This window comes from Geotrypetes seraphini, chromosome 7, assembly GCF_902459505.1.
Source record: "Geotrypetes seraphini chromosome 7, aGeoSer1.1, whole genome shotgun sequence".
In the NCBI taxonomy this organism is placed as follows: domain Eukaryota; kingdom Metazoa; phylum Chordata; class Amphibia; order Gymnophiona; family Dermophiidae; genus Geotrypetes; species Geotrypetes seraphini.
The window spans coordinates 161659951-161683029 of NC_047090.1; the positions used below are offsets into that span (position 1 = coordinate 161659951).

The 23079-nt window shown below is 42.7% G+C and overlaps 1 protein-coding gene and 1 long non-coding RNA gene across 4 annotated transcripts in view; one reads left to right on the forward strand and one right to left on the reverse strand.

The window, feature by feature from the left end:
* Positions 1–9414, forward strand: part of LOC117364313 — a 30092-nt gene extending 20678 nt beyond the window's left edge. The window contains exons 3-4 of one of the 2 annotated variants that reach the window (XR_004540209.1): positions 668–957; positions 8334–9414. This is a non-coding gene — a long non-coding RNA (uncharacterized LOC117364313). Of the gene's footprint in view, positions 1–667; positions 1277–8333 lie in introns of those variants that run through there. The other variant, XR_004540208.1, reaches the window with a different exon arrangement.
* The window catches only part of PPP2R5C (protein phosphatase 2 regulatory subunit B'gamma), a 322861-nt gene continuing 308336 nt past the window's right edge, over positions 8555–23079 (reverse strand). For both annotated transcript variants that reach the window (XM_033953398.1, XM_033953399.1), the window contains 2 exons: positions 22564–22680; positions 8555–11185 (listed from right to left, as the gene is read on the reverse strand). In XM_033953398.1, the coding sequence (XP_033809289.1) occupies positions 11054–11185; positions 22564–22680 (249 nt within the window). In that variant the 3' untranslated portion in view covers positions 8555–11053. The remainder of the gene's footprint in view (positions 11186–22563; positions 22681–23079) is intronic.

Consider the following 23079-nt stretch of genomic DNA (forward strand, 5'->3'; position numbering starts at 1 on the left):
CTATGGACAGGAAAATACCTCATGGAGCTGAATGAAGCTCATCTTAAGCTATAACTAAAAAAAAATGTTATCAAAATAGATAAATGGAAAGGACCAATATATTAACAAAATACAAGTGTAAATCAAAAAGTGAAGGCAAAATACATTTAACAGCTTTAATAGAAGTAACTGTGAGGAGTTATTGTAAGGGTGACAGACCTTTTTGTGAGTCAAGGAAGAGAAGGCCGCTTTGGTTCTCAAAAGTAGCAGCTGAGAAGGTAAGGAATAAGAGGTTAGCTTTCATAAACTATAAAAGATCACAGAAAGAGGAAGACAGGGAAAAGTTAAGAGAGGCTGGTCAAGTAGTCAGGAAAGCAAAGATACTAATGGAAGAAAAAATAGCCAATACAGTAAAATGGGGAGACAAAATATTTTGTCACTATATCAGTGATAGGAAGAAGTGCAAAAGAGGCATTGTAAGACTCAAACGTGAAAGGAAGAAATATGTAGAAGCTGATAAAGAAAGGGGAGATATGAGAGAGACGTTAAATACTTACATGGCATAAATGTGCATGAGTTGAGCCTCTTTCATTTGAAAGGAAGCTTTGGAATGAGAGGGCATAGGATGAAGTTTAAAGGCGATAGGTTCAGGAGTAATCTAAGGAAATACTTTTTTTTTTTTTTACAGAAAGGGTGGTAGATGCGTGTTACAGTCTCCTGGAAGAAGTGGAGACAGAAACTATGTCTAAAGTCAAGAAAGCGTGGGATAGGCACATGGGATCTCTTTGAGATAAAAAGAGATGTTACTGCAGATGGGCAGACTGGATGGGCCATTTGGCCTTTACCTGCCATCATGTTTCTGTTTCAATTGAACATATCACCTTACTACATTGGCCCCATGCAAGATGACATTTATTGTATCGTTCAACTAGCTTCTGTATTTCTGCAAAGAAGTTTTTCAGCTGCTCCTAGAGCCAGGTGAGCACTACTCCATTTACTTTATCATGCTTTATATTTTGCTCTCCGGGTCGCAGTGATGCAGCCATGTCTCTTCATCTGTGAGAATTTTCTCCAGTATACTTGGATATTCTTCATACTGCCTCAGGAACTGGGTTGCAACCTCAACACACTGTTGCTTATGCAAATCAGTAAGCTGTTTGGGAACCCATTGTATACAATGGATTCTGTTTCATGAAGGATAATACCTTCATTTGGTCATTATTAGAATTTAGTACCGTTCTTTTCTTACATGTTTTTAAATCAGATCACAATAATATTGAATAATACAACAATTTTCAGCATTACATTCTGTTAGTAAAAATAATAAAAAGTCTGGATACCGTTGTCTCATATGGGCAGCTTATGCTATTCTGAATTTAAACACTAGGTGGTGCTGCGCCATTCATATTTTCATAACAGGCACACTGCAGCCTTCATTCTAGCAACATAAATCCACAGATAAAATTGACAAACCAAACTTTACACAGTTACTTGAAGTGGATGGATTGACCACAGCTCTATTAAATACATTTACTAGATTCACCTTTAAAAAAATACATATAACCACTTTGTCCAATTCTTTGAGAACAATGAAAAGAATGCTCTTAAAACAAACTATTTAAAATATTTTCTGGTAACATAGTCACTCAGCAACATTTTGCTTTATGAATAAGCCATTGTAGGCACAGAGTAAAAACTTCCTTGTGCTATCTGTCTTCCTGTCACTTCTACACAGTCTTTCTCAGACCACCTCTACTATGGTTTCAATTAAATTTATTAGGTCATTAAGCTCCTACAGCTCCTATTTTGAATTGAGTCTTTCCCCTTTTTTGTGCCAATTGGTTTCCATCTCGATAGGAGGGACTAACAAATCTTTCTTCTCAGCAATAGTGTAGAAGGGGGGCAGGATGCCACTCAGCAGTGAAACATAGTTGGTGAGGATCCCTAAACCGCACCAGTTGAAGACTCCAGGTAACAAAATTGATAAAAGGGATAGGATGACTTCCCTGAGGAAAAGCAAAAGCAGCAAGGGTTTTTTAGTCTGGAGAAGAGACTGCTCAGGGGTGATATGACAGAGGTCTATAAAATACTGAGTGGAGTGAAAAGGGTATTAGTGAAGCGCTTGTTTACTCTTTCCAAAAATACTAAGACTAGGGGACATGTGATGAAGCTTAGTAGTAGATTTAAAACAAACTGGAGAAAATATGTCTTCAAACAATGTGTAATTAAACTCTGGAGTTCACTGTCGGAGAATGTGGTCAAATTGGTTAGCTTAGGAGGGTTTTAAAAAAAAGGTTTGGTTAAATTCCTAAAAGAGAAATCCATAGGCCATTATTGAGATGGCTTGGGGAAATCCACTGCTTATCAGCATAAAATCTGTTTTACTACTTGGGATCCAGCTAGGTACTTAAGACCTGGATTGGCCACTGCTGGAAACAGGATGCTGGGCATGATGGACCTTCAGTTTGTCCCGGTATGGAAATTTTTATGTTCTTAGGGTTTCCTATTCTTACTTATTTTTCCGAATAAGTCTATAATTATTCTTTCACATTTGTTTATTGAGCTACACAATCAGGGAAACTATAAATGGTGCTTAAAATTACATGTGCAAACTTGGGCACTGGATCAATTTGTGTGTGCAATGTAATTGAATAACAGACCAGTTAGCGCTAATAATTGGGTGAAATCAATTATTGGAACTAATTGGCAACAATTTGCATTTATATGTGCATCTTCCTAGTCAGTCCTTAAATATTTAAGCACTGATCCAGAAAGAGTATGTGGCCATGGGAGAAGCATTCTCTGAATTTGCATGCCGTATGCTAGAATACGCTTACAATGCACAATTATTATATAATATTTTTTAGGTGATTTTTTCAATAATATACTGTTTAAACTCGACAGTGATCTTAACCATCTGAGATAATAAACACCTGTTACCATACAGTTTTTTGGAACCTCAGGCCACCACTCAGAGCTCAAACTCGTTCATTGCTCTAAGCTTTATGTGGAAGCTCCTCATTGGATCCTTTTATATTTTCTAACTTAGAAAATATAAAAGGATCCAATGAGGAGCTTCCACATAAAGCTTAGAGCAATGAACGAGTTTGAGCTCTGAGTGGTGGCCTGAGGTTCCAAAAAACTGTATGGTAACAGGTGTTTATTATCTCAGATGGTTAAGATCACTGTCGAGTTTAAACAGTATGCTAGAATACAGCATATCAGCACCTAATTTGGGATTGCGAGTGTTTATACACCAGATTTCAGTGGGTATAAATCCTTGCACCCAAAATTGTGCACAGATCCAGGTGCTAAGCACTATTCTATAAATGGTGCTCGACTCTGAGTACTGTTTATAAAATAGGGCTTGGTGCTCATTTTTTTCTTCAGCACCAAAATTTGGGAGTCATTTACTGAATTTATCCCAATCTACATTTTCAAAATCTAACTGAAATGCATTTTCAATTATATTTTTTAAGACAGCAGAAAGGATATGAAAACTTTTACAGGGCACTGAACAATAAAGACTAATTAAAATGTAATACAATCATGCTTATCAATCAGAAACATTCCCATTTTAATAAAAAAAGATTCTAGGATTTCCAAGGAAGTAATCAATTTGAATAATACGGTAGGTGAGGAAGCCACATGAACTCAAGAAGCAAACCATGCTACGACAGAGGGAAGGCCCCGATGGGGAAGGCAGCAAAGCAGCCTGTTCAGTGCTGCCACCACTGCTATTCTGAATGAGGTATATCAGCCTCGTGGTGGGAGGGTCGGTGGGGTTCTGCTGTGCAGGATGGGAAGGAGGGATGGAAAGATGTTGCAGAAGGGGATCTCTCACGGCTCTGCTCTTTCTGGAGATAATCACTTCACTATGAATGTTCCAGGAGTCCTTTTCATTAATTAGACAATATAAAACCCTAAATGGAATTAAGCAAGATTTGACTCAATATACTGAGAAGGTGAAGATGACAGGTCAGTGACAGCATATGACTCTTGCTATATTTTTGTGGCTTTCAGTCTCAATCTCAGGGTTTCTATGCCAGTTGTCTTCTTTTTAATTATAACCATGTAAGTGTTTAAATACATTCCAGTTATGGTAGGCCCCAATGGGAAGCTGGAAAATTAAAATAAAGGTATTCAGGATATTTTCTGTTATTACAATTGGAAGTTATAAGGACATATGTATCATCCATACTGGGGTCAGATCAAAAGTCCACCTATGCCACTATCCTGCTTTCAAGAGTGGCCAATCCAGGTCACAAGTACCTGACAGAATTCCAAAAAGTAGCAAAACTCCTGGTTACCAACCCCTTTCCCCCCCCCCCCCCCAGGGATAAGCAGTGCGCTTCCCCCGCCCCGGGATAAGCAGTGCGTTTTCCTGGGTTTACCTTAATAATGGTTTAAGGATCTTATCTCTACCAATTTATTAAAATCTTTTTAAAACTCATCTATGCTACCTACTTTTTTTTACCACAACCTCTGGAATCTAGCTCCAGAGTTTAACTATGGGGGGCCTTTTACTAAAGAGTATCAGACATTATATGCAGCATGAATAAGCCCTATGGCAGATAAAATGAGCTAGTCTTTTAGACTCTCTATGTGTGTTGAATTTTTAAAGTATTACTATATGATGTCATGGCATGTTCCCTAGTCTTTGTATTTTTATTTATTTTTTTAATAAATAATTGATTTAATGAATAATTGATTTGTGTTTACCTGTTCCGCTCAACTCATAATTTAGTAGACCTGTCATATCCCTCCCTGGCTGACTGTTTTCCAAGCTGAAGAGCCCTAACCTCTTTAGACTTTCCTTATATGAAAGTGTTTCCATCCTATTAATCATTTTTAGTTGCTCTTCTTTGTACCTTTGCTAATTCCACCTTACCTTTTTTTTGAGATGCAGCAACTGGAATTGCACACAGTACTCAAGGTGAGGCAAGATAATGTTCGTTGTTTTATTTTCTGTTCCTTTCCTAAAAATTAATAAATAATGAAGCGGTGCCAACGGCTCACCGAGACCAGCAGCAGTATCGGGAGCCCCTCTCCAGCAGGGCACCTGATCACAGTTACACCGCTCCCCCGATCCAGCAGGGGAGAATACTTTAAATATATATTTTTTATTTCTCTTGATACTTATTTTTTATCTCTATTTTTTATTTATTTTACTTATTTATTTTTAATTCTATCTTTAAATTTATTTATTCATTACTTGGTGGAATACTCATTTCTATCTCTATCTTTATATTTTATCTTTATTTTTCATAAATTGCTTCAGGTACTTTAGTTAGATTGTGAGCCTTTGGAACAGTTAGGGAATTTCCAAGTACCTATCTTATTTATTTTTATTTATTGTATCTTTTAATGCATTCATTTTTGTAAACCACTTAGAAACCTCACGGTTATTAGCGGTATATAAGAATTAAATTAATTTAAATTAAAATTAATTCTTAACATTGGCTTTGACTTCCACCACACACAACAGATTTCAACATATTATCCACAATGACACCTGGTTCTGGATGGTGGCTCCTAATATGGAACCTAGCAACATGTAGTTATAATCTGATATTGTAGTTATAATCTGATATTGTAGTTATAATATGATATTGAACAAATCAGAATGACCTACTTTAGGGAATCAAATTGTGTATTCTTGTACATCTAAGGGGCAGGGTGGGGTAAGAGATGGTGAGGTCCCTCAACTATAGGGCAAGTCAACATGTACAGAATGAGCAAACAGATGAAAAAATGTTTTCAGAGATTAGGAAAGTTTGCAAACTGGGCAATAGTATAACAACAGTATAATAGTGTGCGATTTTAATTACCCCAACATTGACTGGATAAATGTTACATCAGGGAGTGCTAGGGAGGTAAACTTCCCAAGACATAAATGACTGCATCTTGGAGCAACTGGTCCAGGAGCTATTTTAGATTTGGCTCTTAGTGGAATGCAGGGCATAGTATAAGAGTTAACTGTGTTGGATCCACTGGAAAAGTGATCATAACGTGATCAAATCTGAGCTGATACCTGGAGAGTGACGTCGCTTTAAAAATCTACTGTAGTAGCATTTAATTTTCATAGAAACATGATGGCAAATAAAGGCCAAATGGCTCATCCAGTCTGCCCATCCTCAGTAACCATTATCTCTTCCTCTCTCTAAGAGATCCCACGTGCCTAACCCAGGCTTTCTTGAATTCAGACACAGTCTCTGTCTCCACCACCTCTTCCGGGAGACTGTTCCATGCATCTAACACCCTTGTAAAAAAAAAGTATGTCCTTAGTTTACTTCTGAGCATATCACCTCTTAACTTCATCCCATGCCCTCTCATTCCAGAGCTTCCTTTCAAATGAGACTCGACTCATGCACATTTACATCATGTAGGTATTTAAATGTCTCTATCATCTCTCCCCTCACCATGAAGATGGGCTACTGGGGTATATGGACTACTGGTCTGACCCAGTAAGGCTATTCTTATGTTCTTACAAAAACAAACCTGATTTGTGGTATACTAACCCAGCAAATGCTGATAACTTTCCCCCTCCCTTGAGCCAGTAATTTAAGCCCTATAACTTAAAATCAATTCCTCACATCTTATTCAACTGTACATATAATTTGCTTTCAGTTTAGCCACCCATCTGTTTAACCCAATTACTTTGTACTACCCATGATACTAATCCAGGGAAAGCAGTGGCTTCCCCCGTGTTTATCTCAATAGCAAAGTATGGACTTTCCTCAAGGAAATTGCCCAAACCTTTTTTTTTAACCAGCTACCTTAACTGCTCTTACCACTTCCTATGGCAATGCACTCTAGAGCTTAACTATTCTCCAAGTGAAAAAACATTTCCTCCTATTGGTTTTAAAAGAATTTCCCTGTAACTTCATCAAATATCCCGTCTTTGTAATTTTTGATGGCTTAAAAAAACTGATATAATTGTACCCGTTCTACACCACTCAGGATTTTGTAGACCTCAAATGTATCTCTCCTCAGCCATCTCATTTCCAAGCTGAAGAGCCCTAACCTCTAATCTTTCCTCATATGAGGAGTTCCATCCCCTTTATCATCTTGGTCGCTCTTCTTTAAATCTTTTGTAGTTCCACTATACAGGCAGTACCCAGGTTAGGAACTTCCGACTTACATTGGACTCGTACTTACAAACTGGGGTCCTGCCTCTCCTTTCCTGTGCCAACGTGCCTCCTCTTCCTCCCTCCTGTGGGTGTATAATTGTGCTGGCTGGCTGCCTCGTCTCAGTCACACTTCTCTTCTCAAAGCCACAAGCAACTGTTTTTTCTTACAAGGGTCTATAATCATCATAAAGCCCTGTAATACAGTTCAATATCACTGACTGAATGCTTTTACCTAACAACGTTTCTGTAGAAGCTTATTTAAAACATGCACCTTTGTTTCATTTTAAATGAGAGCTCCTATCATCCTGGATTGTAAATTTGTCAGGAATCTCAATAAGAAATCCTTATGCAAAACATTTCTTTAGCTAACAAAATTAAGCTAAACAGAGAGATATAGCTAGTTCTTTGTAACAGGGATGCAAGAACTACCGTGTTTCCATGAAATAAGACAGGTCTTATTTTCGGGGTAGTTCTTATTTTTTTTTTTTCATCTCTTCCTTCATCTCTTTCACCCCAATTCTTCCTCTTTCTTTTCTCTCTCCCACATGTGAAGCATCTTTCCTCCCCTCTCACCCATCCCCTTGTGCCTTCTCTCTACAGCATTTTTCTATCCCTCCCTTCCATCCCCCTGTGCAGTAGAACCCTTGCCCAGCTTCTATCCCTCCCTTCCATGCTGCAGAACCCTTGAGCAGCCCCCTCCTCGCAGCCGAACCCCCACTGACCCTCCCATCATTCCATCTCTCCCTCCCATCTGAACACGGTATTTATAGCTATCTATCAAATTTAGTTTATCTACCAAATGAAAACTTGGGCAGATGAATGGTTTAAGATTCATTATGCAGTGGGGTAAAATGATTGCTTTCTGAATGTAGCTAACAGCTGAGACAGTACTTCTCCATGCAGTTTTTGTAATTGGAAGATGCAGTGCTGTAGGCGAATTTATCTTACATAATGAACAAGTAAAATTCACATGGTTTTATTTTATCCATATAATACACCATTTTCAATCTTGTAAAACTAGATAAAAGAGCGCATTAAATGGCAAGTGTATGAAGGTTTTCATCAAAAACTTAAATTAATTTACATTTGTATTTATGGATTGCTAATATGCCCCAGAAGGAGTTCAATGTGATTTACAATTTAGAAGAGCCTGGTCATATCCAGGGATTACATTATTCATTGGGGTTCATGATATAGATAACTTGGTTTGTGTTCATGTAGGTGTACGATTATGGTGTATGGTTTGGAGAGAAGATTGGCTATGTCAGAACACAGAGAAATTTTGTATTACAAAATGTCAGAAATAGGTACACTTGGACTCAACATTCCCCAAGCAGAAAGTTACAGGTAAGTCTAGAAGAAAATAAATTGTTCCACTTACCTACAATTAGCAGTTTCTAGGAACTCTTTATTCTGTACATAGGACCATTTTGTACAAAATATGAAGTTTACAGTTTTATTATTACCATAAAACAAAGTACAATGTATGTACAATATTAAAATGAAGCCATACTAAAGCCACACTAAAAGACACTTGTCATATTACAGTTGACATTCCTGATATACAGCTATAGGTTTTGGAAAACACGTAAGGGTGTCAAACATGAACTTTATAAAGAAAAACAATCACCAAAATCCCATTCAGATTTTAATCATATATTTATGTAATGAAGTATTGTTAAACCTCTGTAGAGAAGGGTGTGAAGACACAATTTATAAGTAATAAAACAATTCTATGATTTTTTTTTCCTTCTATGTGCTAAGTAAAATTTGCATATGACATTAGGAATATTCCATGGACCACAATTGGTCTATGACATTTTAGAAAACACTATTTTTAATTAACACATCGTGGCATTTCCTTTTTTTGGTGAATGCTTGTCTTCAGTAAAGAACAGAAATAAAATCTAGACAAAGGATGTTCATATATTTTGAGCTTTACACAGTCAACCAAACATTGATATATAAATTTTCTGGGGAGGAAATAAAAAGATTACTCCTTTTCAGAAGCAGCTTGCCCAAACATACTGAACATCAGCCAAAGATGGAAGTTCAAACAATGGTATATCAAGTATACAAACACTAAAAAAAGCACCCTTTATCCCTCAAAAGGAGGTGGCATCATTAAACTGTTTTTATTTGCGTTATTGTAACAATAAAGCATATACTTTTCAAGTTTGACAGGAAGTATTTTTTTCCAAAAAGAGAAATTTCCATTTATTAAAAGGGGTGAAATGTTTTAATCTACTTTTTTTTTTAAATTTGTGCCAGTTTTCTCTTGAATCTAACCCCGCTTCAGTGAGAGAGAAAATTTTCTACACTTGCACTCTTGATTAATAGGCAGCTGATACCATTATTTATGCAGATGACTATGAATATGTTGATCTGTTGTCATTTTTGTGGACATAAACTACAACTGCTGTGACTTCTGAAAGCCACAGTTTGATGTTCTCATGAACAGAAACAAAAATCCAAAACCTAATTTGCTGCCAAACACAAAATAAAGTGGAATCTTCTTGACAAGCAGGAACAAATAAGACAGCAAACAGATTCAAAACAGGATAATATATATGAAAATATTGGCCACCCTGAGAAAAATCATATGCAGAAGACACAGCACTACATTTAAATGTTATTTTTCTCCTAGTGATGTGCCATCCACAACTAAAATCTCAGCCATGTATGTAATCTTGAGAAAATATAGAGGCATTTGAATCTAACTGCAATATACATGCATTTACATTTTCTGAGAGCTGCATTTGCAATAAATGTGCTTAACAGTGAAAAAGGTAGATAACATTTATATATAACTGTCATTGCCATCTTTGCCTCGAGCTTTTAGGCTCACATTTGATAAAATGCCATTTAATGCCTACTTTCCAAATTAAAAATAGACAAAAAAGAAAAAGTTAGACATGACAGACTATCATGTCTACTTTTTCTTTATTAAGCTGAAAGGCAAAATACCTGAGTCAGCTGAAAAGACTTTGTGACAAAACAAAATGAATTCATGCTACCTCCCACGGAATAATGAAGTTCCTGGGGCTAAAGATGCAAATTCTAAAAGCTCAGGAAGAAAAGCAGTAGTGAATCTGTTTTCTTCAAAGATAAACAAAACATACAGAAAATCCCACCCCTCCAAACCCACATTTTAACAAATGCACTTTGTAAACAAAATTCTTGATTAGAATCCAGTCAGGTTGGATGCAAGTTGATCTAAGAACAAATAATTTTACCTGTTCACTCTGGAATACTGATGCTGCATTACTGATATATTAAAGACTGGAAAAATATGGCTTTAAAGTACACAGAAACTACCTGGCATTAGTACATATTGCATTAGTCCAAAGCAAATGAACAGCTGATAGAACTTGGAAAAATAATACATATCAGTAACTAAGATTTGCCACAGAAATTAACTCCTCTATGGCCTATGTTTTATAAGATGCAAGTCAAGATTTCCAACTGTATTTGTTTCTAAGTTGCTGGTAATTTGCGAGATGCATATAACATGGAACGTTTTAGGTTTGTCGAGTCTCGGGGAAATTTAGGAATCTCAACTGTGAAGTTTGCACTCTGAACATCATACTGATACCACCACAATATCAGCTACTAATTTCCTTGACTTCCAATCTGCTGGAAGCATATTACAATAACTATATTACAGACATTTTATGCATCTTCTATGCTGGTGCTATGATGACACCAACACACATGGTCATTTAATACTAGTCAACCCATGGTCCTGTATTTAGAATCAAATGTTTACCATTGTTTGAACTACTAATCTTGAGCTGCATACTGGATTGTTATTGCCTAGAGAACTGGGTCGAAGAAAGCTTTGACTGTGTAAGTAATTGGTATGGCACCAAACATAAATTTTTCTAATGTGTAACTGAGTCCAGAAATAAGTCCCCTTCCCAATATTTCATGGTCATTATCTAATGCCCATCATGTGCTATTATCTCATCAGCTCTGCAATGGGATTCCAAGGCTTTCATGGTATAGATGTCCTGAGGCAGTTCCGACTTGCGCCGCACTAGAGGACGTTCTTTTTTCATCTCTCTCTGTGCCTGAAATGCATAAATTTGGCCATAAGCAAATTATTTGATACACACAAAATCTGTTGCACAAGTATATTCACAAACAAATGTGATCAGACACACATTAAACGCTGACAATACATTTTAATTATGGAAAATCTACAATTTAGTAATACTTTTAAGTATAATACTCCTACTTTTAAAGTTTGTACTTTTACATTTCACTGTATAATAGCTTGAATTTTAGGCCTATTACTTTTACTCAAACTCCATATTTTCAATGATTTTAGAACATCTGGCTTTACAGTGCTTTAAATCAATGAAAAATGTTTAGGAACACTGTTCAATCTCTTGTTTTTAAAAAAAATCAAAAACAATAAAACATGAATAAAACACCATTTTGGCTTTTGGTCCAGTTCTTCACAGTGTGAGAAGCTATTTCAAGTTGACTAGATATTCCACAGATGTTCTGGTACCTGAACTGCCTTGTCAAATGGATTCTTTGCATGCATCCTTCATTAACACTAAAAACAGTGCTTATCAATTTTCTATGGCTGCCCCCACAAAAAAGCATGCGACTTCCTCGCAGTGTGGGCCAACGATTGCCTATGGAGGGCCTGCCCAGGCTGTGTCGCCAAATGGGGGTTTCTGCACCCCCATTTGGGGTCATGACCCAACAGTTGGGAAGCTCTAAACAAAGTGTCAATCAATTAAAAAATTAACAAAACAAACCCCAACACACAGAGTTAAGAACTTAAAAGCTGCTTTACTGGTTCAGATGTACTTGTTGCACACCATCTTGGGTGAATCTCTTCATAAAGGCAGATAATAAATCCTAATAAATAAAGAAACAAGGTTCTAGCCCAGTGTCCTGTTCTAAAAGTGCTAGTCCAAGTCACAAATACCTGGAAGGTCCCAAAAAGTAGCATAATTTCATGCTACTTACCCTTTAGGGATAACCAGTGGCTTTCCCTAGTTCTACCTTAATAACGGTTTATGGACTTTATCTCAAGGAATCTGTCTAAACCTTTTTAAAATTGAGCTACATTAACTGCTTTTACCACTTGCTTTAGCAATGAGCTCCAGAGCTAAAATATAGTTGTAAATGAAAAAATATTTTTCAACTATTTATTTTACATGTGCTAATATGTAACTTCATAGAGTGTCCTCCTACTCTTTTGATAGAGTAAATAATCAATTTGCATTTAACCATTCCACTCCATTAAGGATTTTTATAGACCTTTATCACAAGGCTCGAAAAATCCTAGGTGCCAGGCCACCATAGTACCTAAAAATACATGCTAGTGCCAGGATTTTATTATCTTCCCCCCCCCCAGGGTTACCAGAGGTCCAGATTTCCCTGGACATGTCCTCCTTTTCAAAATCCGGCACTTTGTCCAGGTTTTGAAAAGTTTCCTCTGAAATTATCAGGCAAGCAGTGTGGGCGGGTCTAAGGCGGCGGATTGGAGCGTAACAGGGTGGGGATAGGCGGGCGTGTCTAGGGAGTTCCAGATTTTACAAATGTAAAATCCGGCAACCCTACCCCCCTCTCAAATTTTATGTTACATAGAGCTGTCTCAAATGGTATGTTTCCTGCTTTTGCAACACGATTCAGCTTTCAGTAAGCTTGAGTCTCACAGGATTTGAAACTGCAAGACCAACTCAAACTTCTTATATTGTGCAGTTCAAGTTTACATAGAGAGACAAACTGCACTATTGCCTGAAAACCATTATATCTTGCATCAGTCTTGCATTCCACTAAGGATCAGATCTAAGACAGATAAATGACTGCTTCGTGGATCAGCTGGCTCAAAAAATGACAAGCATGTGAACTAAGAACTTTACTTCCAAAGCATTTCCTGATGTAACATTTATCTACCCCATTTCTAGAATAACATAAAAATCTATTTATATAATCGCAATACCTAAAAGTTCTATGCGGCTAACAAAACAGAAGAAAACTGAGCAGTCACAGTGAAGATACAAAGTAAATAAGTAAGTTTCAGCAATTTCCTAAAATACTGATGGGAAACAGAACAACAAAATCTTTATCTCAAGTTGCAGCCTGTCATGATAAAAGCCAATGGAAATATATTTTATAAGAACAGCCTTTAAAAGAAAGGAAAGCAAATATAGTGTAAGTATGCCGAGACAGTCTAAGTACAGTGAATATAAAATGGTCAACTAAATAGTTAAATGCAAGGCCATGCGACATCAAAATTTCTAACATATACACTCAAATTTAAATATTACTCTTGCTTCATCTGGAAGCCAATGTAATTTAAGGTACAGTATATACTCAAATATAAGCCAAGATTTTTGGGCCAAAAAATGGGGGGTATCTCAGCTTATATTTGGGTCAGCGCCCCCCCCCCCCCCCCCACCCGGACCTGCTGCAGGCCTCCGCTGGGCCTGCCGTAAGACCTGGTGGTCCAGTGGTGGACAGAACAGGAGGGATCTCTCTCACCTCCTGTCCCCGCCAACTCTAAAAACTTTTACTTCCCTCCCATACCCCCCACATACCTTTTCAATTCCCTGGCGAGAACTCGCTGCAGTCATTGAGCTAGCGGTTCTTTGCAATGCAGGAACACAGGAAGATCGTTCCTGCTCAGTTCACCACTTGATCACCAGGGAATTGAAAGGTACGCAAGGTAGGCGGTATGGAGGTGGGAGGGATCCCTCCTGCCCTGACTCATCACGAGATTGCCAGGGGGAAACGGGAAAGAAGTAAAAGTTTTTAGAGTTGGTGGAGAAAGGAGGGGTCCCGGCGCACCACTAGACCACCAGGTCTTACAGCAGGCCTGGTGGAGGCCTGCAAGGCACCAGGAGGGTGTGATTCAGCTGGTGGATCTTTACCGAGCAGGAACGCAGGAAGATTGCTCCTGCTCAGTTAACCATTAGACCATCAGGGAATTGAATGGTTTGTGGGGGAGGCGGAAGGGAACTGGCAAGACTCAAGGTGAACAAAGCCATGGGACCAGACAATTTGCACCCAAGAGTGCTCAGAGAATTGAGCGATGTCCTGGCGAAACCATTGGCTGAGCTATTCAATCTCTCCCTAAGTAAGGGGAAAGTTCCCCTGGACTGGAAATGAGCTAATGTCGTTCCTCTGCATAAAAAGGGTTGCAGGGCAGAGGCTGCGAATTATAGACCGGTGAGTCTCACATCAATAGTGTGCAAACTCATGGAAACACTAATTAAAAGCAAATTGGACATGATCTTGAATGAAGGGAATCTTCGGGATCCCAGTCAGCATGGATTCACCAAGGGTAGGTCCTGCCAGTCCAATCTCATCAGCTTCTTTGACTGGGTAACAAGAAAGTTGGACTTGGGAGAGTCTTTGGACGTCGTGCACCTGGACTTCAGTAAAGCTTTTGACAGTGTCCCACACCGCAGGCTGCTAAGCAAGATGGAATCGATGGGGTTAGGAGAGACACTAACTGCATGGGTCAATGATTGGCTGAGTGGCAGACTTCAGAGGGTGGTGGTTAATGGTACCCTCTCTAAAACATCAGAGGTGACCAGTGGAGTGCCGCAGGGCTCAGTCCTGGGTCCACTCCTTTTCAACATATTCATAGGGGATCTGACTCAAGGGCTTCAAGGTAAAATAACACTATTCGCCGATGACGCCAAACTATGTAATATAGTAAGTGAATGCAGTTTACAGAATTATATGGCGCAGGACCTGCTTACATTGGAAAGTTAGTCCTCAACCTGGCAGCTAGGCTTCAATGCTAAGAAATGTAAGGTCATGTACCTCGGAAGCAGAAATCCATGCAGGACGTACTTCTTGAACGGAGAAACTTTAACTAGGACTTCAGCAGAACGAGATTTAGGAGTAATCATCAGTGCAGACATGAAAACTGCCAATCAAGTGGAGAAGGCTTCATCTAAGGCAAGGCAGATATTGGGTTGTATCAATAGAAGTTTCGTCAGCCGAAAGCCTGAAGTCATAATGCCGTTGTACAGGGCCATGGTGAGACCTCATCTGGAGTACTGTGTGCAATTCTGGAGGCCACATTACAGTAAAGATGTGCGCAGAATTGAATCGGTTCAACGGACGGCCACCAGGATGATCTCGGGGCTCAAGGGTCTCTCGTACGAAGAGAGACTGAACAAATTGCAGCTCTACACTCTTGAGGAACGTAGGGAGAGGGGAGACATGATCGAAACATTTAAGTACCTCACGGGACGTGTCGAAGTGGAAGATGATATTTTCTTTCTCAAGGGACCCTCGGCCACAAGAGGGCACCCGCTCAAACTCAGGGGCAGAAAATTTCATGGTGACACCAGAAAATATTTCTTCACAGAGAGAGCGGTTGATCATTGGAACAAGCTTCCAGTGCAGGTGATCGAGGCAGACAGCGTGCCAGACTTTAAGAATAAATGGGATCCCTACGAGGGTCAAGATAAGGAAATTGGGTCATTAGGGCATAGACAGGGGGTGAGTAAGCAGAGTGGGCAGACTTGATGGGCTGTAGCCCTTTTCTGCCGTCATCTTCTATGTTTCTATGTAAGGGAGGTCAAAATTGTCAGTCAGCCAGGACAGGAGGGATCCCTTCTGTCCTGGCCCACCACAAGACTGCCAAGGAATTCAAAAAGGTACATGGGAAAGGTGGGAAGGAAGTAGAATTTTTTAGAGTTGGAGGGGATAGGAGGTGGGAGGGAGATCGCCAGGGAATTCAAAATGGACACAGAAGAGGGGAGGGAAGTTCTTTGAGGTGAGAGGGATCTCTCTCCTGTCCCAGCCCACCGCTGGACCACCAGGTCTTACGGTAAGCCCGGTAGAGGCCTGCAAGGCATTGGGAAGGAGGGAAAAGGGACAGGGTGCAGAGACTAGCAGAGCAAGGAAGGAGAGGGGCTGTGTGCATGGACCGACAGGGCAGGGGAGGGAGTGAGGAAGGGGGGGCTGGGTGTAGAGCCGGGCAAGGTACTTGAATATTAACCCCCTGGCTTATATTAGAGCAGGGGTCTCAAAGTCCCTCCTTGAGGGCCGCAATCCAGTTGGGTTTTCAGGATTTCCCCAATGAATATGCATTGAAAGCAGTGCATGCGCATAGATCTCATGCATATTCATTGGGGAAATCCTGAAAACAAGACTGGATTGCGGCCCTCGAGGAGGGACTTTGAGATCCCTGTATTAGAGTCAACCCTTTTTCCTCCATTTTGGGAGGGAAAAGGGCTACCTTGGCCTATAGTCGGATCAGCTTATACTCAAGTATATATGGTAATACAAACATAACATATTAAAATAATAAAGGGAAAATAATTCAGAAATGTGATCAGAAGAAACAACAGAGCCAAGAAACCAAGCAAGGTGATATTCTTTTGATTTATGCAGGTTTGGAGACTACCACTGTATAATTAAATAAAGCACAGTTACTTACCGTAACAGGTGTTATCCAGGGACAGCAGGCAGATACTCTCCACATGTGGGCGACGTCATCTATGGAGCTCCAATCTGAAACTCCCGCAAGCAAACTTGCTTGAAGATCTTCAAGCTTGTGAGAGTATCGCGCATGCGCGGGTGCCATCCCGCTCGAACTAGGGGACGTGTCTCCTCCTCGTGGCCTCAGTTCAGATAGCAAGCAAATAAGCCAACCCCGGGAAGGTGGGTGTGTTGCGAGAATATCTGCCTGCTGTCCCTGGATAACACCTGTTACGGTAAGTAACTGTGCTTTATCCCAGTACAAGCAAGCATCATATTCTCCACATGTGGGTGACCTCCAAGCTAACCAAAAAGGGAGGAGGGAAAGCTGGCAAGTTAGGAAAACAGATTACACAACACAGACTGGCCAAACTGGCCATCTCGCCTGGAGAAAGTATCCAAACAGTAGTGCGAGGTGAAGGTATGAACCGAGGACCATGTGACAGCCTTGCAAATCTCAATATGCGTGGACCTGAGGAAAGCAACAGATGCCGCCATTGCTCTGACTTTATGCCCCGTGACCATACCCTGCAGCGGGAGACCAGCCTGAGCGTAGCAGAAAGAAATACAAGCAGCCAACCAGTTGGACAAGGTGCGCTTGGACACAGGACGCCCCAACCGATGCGGATCCAAAGATATGAAGAGTTGAGGAGCAATCCGATGAGTCCGAGTGCATTGCAGAAAGAAAGCCAACGCCCTCTTACAGTCAAGAGTGTGAAGAGCCACCTCTCCAGGAGAAGAATAGGGCTTAGGAAAAAAACACAGGAAGAACAATGGATTGGTTGAGATGAAAATCCGAAACTACCTTAGGCAAGAACTTAGGATGGGTGCGGAGAACCACCTTATCATGATGAAAGATGGTGAAAGGCGGATCCGCAACCAAAGCCTTCAGCTCACTGACCATGCGGGCAGACGTGAGCGCAATAAGAAAGACCACTTTCCAAGTGAGATACTTCAGATAAGCCCGATCGATAGGTTCAAAAGGAGGCTTCATCAACTGAGCAAGGACAACATTGATATCCCAAACCACGGGAGAAGGTTTGAGGGGAGGATGAATGTTGAAAAGGCCCTTCATAAACCGGAAAACCACTGGATGAACCGAAAGCGGTTTCCCCTCAAAAGGCCTATGAAAAGCCGCAATGGCACTCGGGTGAACTCGAATAAAAATGGATTTGCGACCAGACCGGGACAATTGCAACAGATAATTAAACACAGAAGGCAAGGAGGCAGACCGTGGCTCCAGGCTCAGCATCAAAAGGAAACCTGGTCCACTTCTGAGAATAACACTGTTGAGTGGACCGCTTCCTAGATTCCTCGAGAACATCCTGAACAGATTGAGAGAACTGGACCGAGGCGGTCAGGTGCTGAAAAACCAAGCCGTCAAATGCAGGGACTGCAGGTTGGGATGCAGAAGAGAACCCCTACTCTGAGAAAGCAGAGATGGAAAAACCGGAAGGAGAGGCTCCCTGGCACTGAGCTGAAGAAACAGAGAGAACCAGGACTGCCTGGGCCACCGAAGGCCTATGAGAATTATGAGGGCGTGCACAAACTTGAGCGTGACTAGAGTCTTCAGAATCAGAAGAAAGGGTGGGAACGCATAGAGAAACAGGCCCGCCCAGTCCAGGAGGAACGCATCCGCCTCGAGACGGTGTGGGGAATAGATCCTGGAGCAGTATCGAGGCAGCTTGTGGTTTAGGGGGGAAACAAACAGATCTACTTGTGGGGTCCTCCACCGATCGAACACCTGACACTGAATCCGCAAACTGAGAGACCATTCGTGTGGTTGCAGAAGGCGACTGAGCCCTGCCAGGCAGTTCTTCTCGCCCTGAATGTAGACCGCTCTGAGAAAGATGTTGTGGCGGATCGCCCATTCCCAAAGCTTGAGAGTTTCTTGGCAAAGAGACAGGGACCCTGTACCCCCCTGTTTGTTGACCTAATACATGGCCACCTGGTTGTCCGTCCGGACGAGGACCATGTGGCCACGAAGCAGATGAAGAAAGGCTTTGAGAGTGTTGAAAATGGCTCGAAGCTCCAACAGGTTGATGTGACAGCGCCACTCCCCGCTGGACCAAGGCCCCTGTGTCCGGAGGCCATCGAGGTGAGCTCCCCATGTGTAGGCGGACGAGTCGGTTGTCAAGACCTTCTGCGCTGGAGGAGCATGAAACAGAAAACCTCTGGAAAGATTGGAACAGTGCATCCACCAGCGGAGAGATCGCTTCAAGGAAGAAGTCACCGCGATCCTGGCGGAGACCGGATCACAATCCTGACGCCACTTCGAGGCCAGGGTCCACTGCGGAACGTGAAGGTGAAATCTGGCAAAAGGCGTCACATGCACGGTGGAGGCCATGTGCCCCAGCAGTATGATCATGCCCTTGGCCGAGATGGTCGAAAAGAGGGAGACCTGTTGACAAAGGCGGATGATGGAATCCTGACAATGTAGGAACGAACGTAGATGCAGCGTATCCAACACCACTCCGATGAACTGGAGAGATTGGGACTGACACAACCAGGACTTCGGAAAATTTATCTTGAAGCCCAGACTGCAGAAATAGAATAGTCCGTCGGGTTGCTAAGATAACCTCCGAACTAGACAACACCTTGATCAGCCAGTCGTCCAGGTATGGGAAAATCTGGAGTCCCTGCATCCGCAGGGCCGCGGCAACCACCACCAGACACTTTGTGAACACCCTTGGGGAAGACGCAAGCCCAAAGGGGAGAACATGGTACTGCAGATGGAGATTCCCCACCCGAAATCTTAAGAATTGGCGAGAAGCCAGATGAATCGGGATGTGTGTATAAGCCTCTTTAAGATCCAGAGAGCAAAGCCAAACCCCCTCGTCTATGAGGGGATACAATGTTGGAAGAGTGAGCATGCAAAACTTCTCCTTGACCAGGAATTTGTTGAGAGCCCGAAGGTTGAGAATGGGACGCAAGTCCCCGGTTTTCTTGGGGACCAGAAAAAAACGGGAGTAAAACCCCAAGTCCCGCTGATGCTCTGGAACCTCCTTGACCGCCCGAAGGCGGAGAAGAGCCTTGACCTCCTGAAGCAGGAGGGGAAGATGCACCGCTTCGGAAGGAAACTCCCGGAACGACTAGGCCGGAAGCACATGCTGAAAACAAAGAGAGTACCCCTCTCGAATTATGGAGAAGACCCAAGCGTCAGCACCTCCCACTGATGGTAAAAAAGATGAAGCCGACCCCCCGATGGGAAGACTCCTGGGCGCAGGACACTAGAGTGTCCGGCCCATAATTATCACAAAGACGGCGTCAGTTTCGCCGCCACAGGCGGCTGAGACTTGGCCGGATGCTACTGCTGAGGGCGCCGAGGCGGTGGATGAGAAAGAGGAGGTGTGGACTTCTGCAGATAGCGCCGAGGAGGAAGCTTATACTGCTGAGCAGGAAGGGCTTTCACCTTAGGGCGCATCAGAGAGGCGAAGGATCTCTCGTGCTCCGAAAGATGTTTCGTGGCCACTTCGAACGAGTCGTCGAAGAGCCCGTTCCCCACACAGGGGAGATTCGCCAAGCGATCTTGCAAATTGGGGTCCATGTCCACCAGACGCAGCCAAGCCAAGCGACGCATCGCCACTGCAAAGGCCGTGACTCGGGACGACAGCTCGAAGGCGTCGTACATGGCCTGCAGCATGTACAGACGGATACTGGACAACATCTCCAAAAGGTGACTGAATGCCTGCTGACGGCAGGAGGAGACGTCAGGAAGGAAAGACTGCAGAGCCTTCAGGCAGTGCTTAAGGTAAGAAGTAAACGTAAAATTGTAGTTAAGGACGTGGTTCGCCATCATCGAGTTTTGATAAAGGCGGCGACCGAACTTGTCCATCGTCCGGCCCTCTCTGCCCGGGGCGACGGCAGCATAGACCCTGGAGGGGTTGGACTTCTTGAGTGAGGACTCGACCACCAGGGACTGGTGGGAGAGCTGCAACTTCTCGAAACCCTTACATGGCACTGTACGGTATCGAGACTCCATCTTGGAAGGGATGGCCGGGATGGCATAAGGCGCTTCCAGATTACAGAGGAAGGTCTGTTTGAAAACCTGATTCAGAGGAAGCCGCAAGGACTCCTTAGGGGGATGAGACAGCTCCAACTCATCCAGGTATTTCTTGGTGTATCAGGATTCAGACTTGAGATCCAGCTGAAGAGCCCTACCTATGTCCGAGACAAATTTAGCAAAAGAGGAGGTCCAAGACGAAGAAGGGGTCTCGTGAGACAAGGAGGATCCAGAATGTCGAGCTGCCGAAAAGGATGGGGATGCTTCCCTGGAATAAAGAGCAGGCATGTCCAAGTCCTGGGAGAAGGACAGAGAAGACGCTCGGCTCCGAGGGCTCGGAGATGCAGAGAAGTCCCCATGGTGTCCCCCACTGGGGGAAGAGCCAGGGGTATGAGGAACCGGAGGCAAAACCAACTTCCCCGAGGGTCTCTAGGGGTCCTCGACCCCAAACCACCCCGACCCGGGAAGACTGACGGGGAGAACCGCCGACGGGAGCAAGAAGTGTGTCAAGACCACACCGGCTCCCTAAAGCGCCTCGAGGAACGCGGGGCAGGAGATCTGCCCCGAGGAGGCGAGTCCCTCGACCTCTTCGAGGGCAGAAGCCTCGAAGGAGTGGACTTCAAGGTATGCTTCGATCGAGGCACACGGGGTGGGGACCCGGGCTTCGAAGTAGCAGGGGACAACCCACTAGAGGAAAGCCGTCGAGATCGCTCACGAGGGGCGTCGAGCGGGCGCTCAGGCTGGCCAGCCGGGGTCGAGGTCGAAGCCGGGGCAAGTTGGCTCAGGACCGAGGAGATCTGCGTCTGCAGGATGGCCTTCAGCATATCCTCGAACATTGGCACCGAGACCATCGGATCAGGTCGAGGAGGTGCAGCAGTGTGTTCCAACGAGGGCGACCTACGATGAAGAGTATTCCCGTTGAGTGGAGGCACGCTTTGGAGGAGGTCTGGTCGGGGCATGGGCCGTCGCACCCCCCTCCGAGACCCCAGGGTAGGCTTCTTCACCAAAGAACCTGAGGGAGGAAGAGGAGACTTACCTGAAGCCACAGGTTTCATTGAGGCAGACGAGGACTTGACAGATTAGGGCGACTTCGATGAAGTGGAGACCTTCGAGGCCGAGGCCCCCACTGGGGCCGAGGCTGAGGTCGGTCCCGACACCAGATCCATGCCAAACAGTTTGAGAATCCTGGACCTTCTCCTCTGAAGCGCCCGCGGTTGAAGAGAAGCACAACGCGGGCAGGAGTCCAAACGATGGTCGGCCCCGAGGCACTCAATGCACCAACTGTGGGGGCCAGTGATAGAGATCACCCTACCACACTAAGTGCACTTTTTGAAAGCAGAGACCAGCTGGGACATAGGCCCAAGTGACGCTGCAGCCGCGCGAGGCTCACCGGCCAAGTTGGACCCAGAGCCCCGGGTCAACAACAGAAGTCGGAAGAAATACCATTTTAATATTAGAATTTTTTTGTTTTTTGAAACGCGCTGCACAGCGACTCACCCAAAAATAAAAAACCGAAGTAAGCCGTGGTGCAAGAGGCACTCCGATCTCGCAGAGCAGAGGAACTGGGCTTCTGGCTCCGCGGAAAACGAAGAACTGAGGCCACGAGGAGGAGACGCACCCCCTAGCTCGAGCGAGAAGGCACCCACGCATGCATGGTACTCTCACAAGCTTGAAGATCTTCAAGCAAGTTTGCTTGCGAGAGTGTTGATCAGGGCTCCATAGATGACGTCGCCCATATGTGGAGTATATGCTGCCTGCTTGTCTTGGGATAATTGCAGTTACATGCCTTGAGTTGGGGGTGAGAGCAACTATCAAGTAGGCCTATCCTTCTTAGAAAATGTTAATTAATACAAATGAAAAAAATTCTAAATGATTTATTTTTAGCCTGTCTCTTTTCCAGATTCTACCATCAGGTAATGTTTGCCAGACTAGTAGCAATATTCCCCTCTAAACATTTGTACAGCAGAAGTGTTTTACCTGAGAAGCCTCTTCTTTCATTGCCTTTTTCAACATCTGTACATCTTCAAGTAAGGGTCCATCTGTTTCCATTGCTATTGGACTGTTGAGAAAACTGAAGTCTGTATACTTTGGATACTAAAACGTGCAAATCCCCCCACAAAACAAAACATATTATTCACATTTACTTCTCTATTTATATAAATTAAGTTCTTGTATCACCAATTTTAGGTGATTCACACAATAAAACAATAATAAATACAACAAAACAATAATAAACACATAATATCAATACATTAACACAGATGCTAAACAAGAATACTCTCCAGGAAAACAGGAGATACTCTATATGACTATTTAGGAAAATGCCTCCTGAAAAAAATACACTTTCCAGTGTTTCCTAACAGTAAGAAGAAAACATATACACCATGGTAGAGCATTCCAAAATACTAGTTCTGTTACTATAAAAAGAGAATCTCGATAATAATCAAGACAAATCTGTTTAAAAGAGGGCACATGTAACAATCCTGTATCACC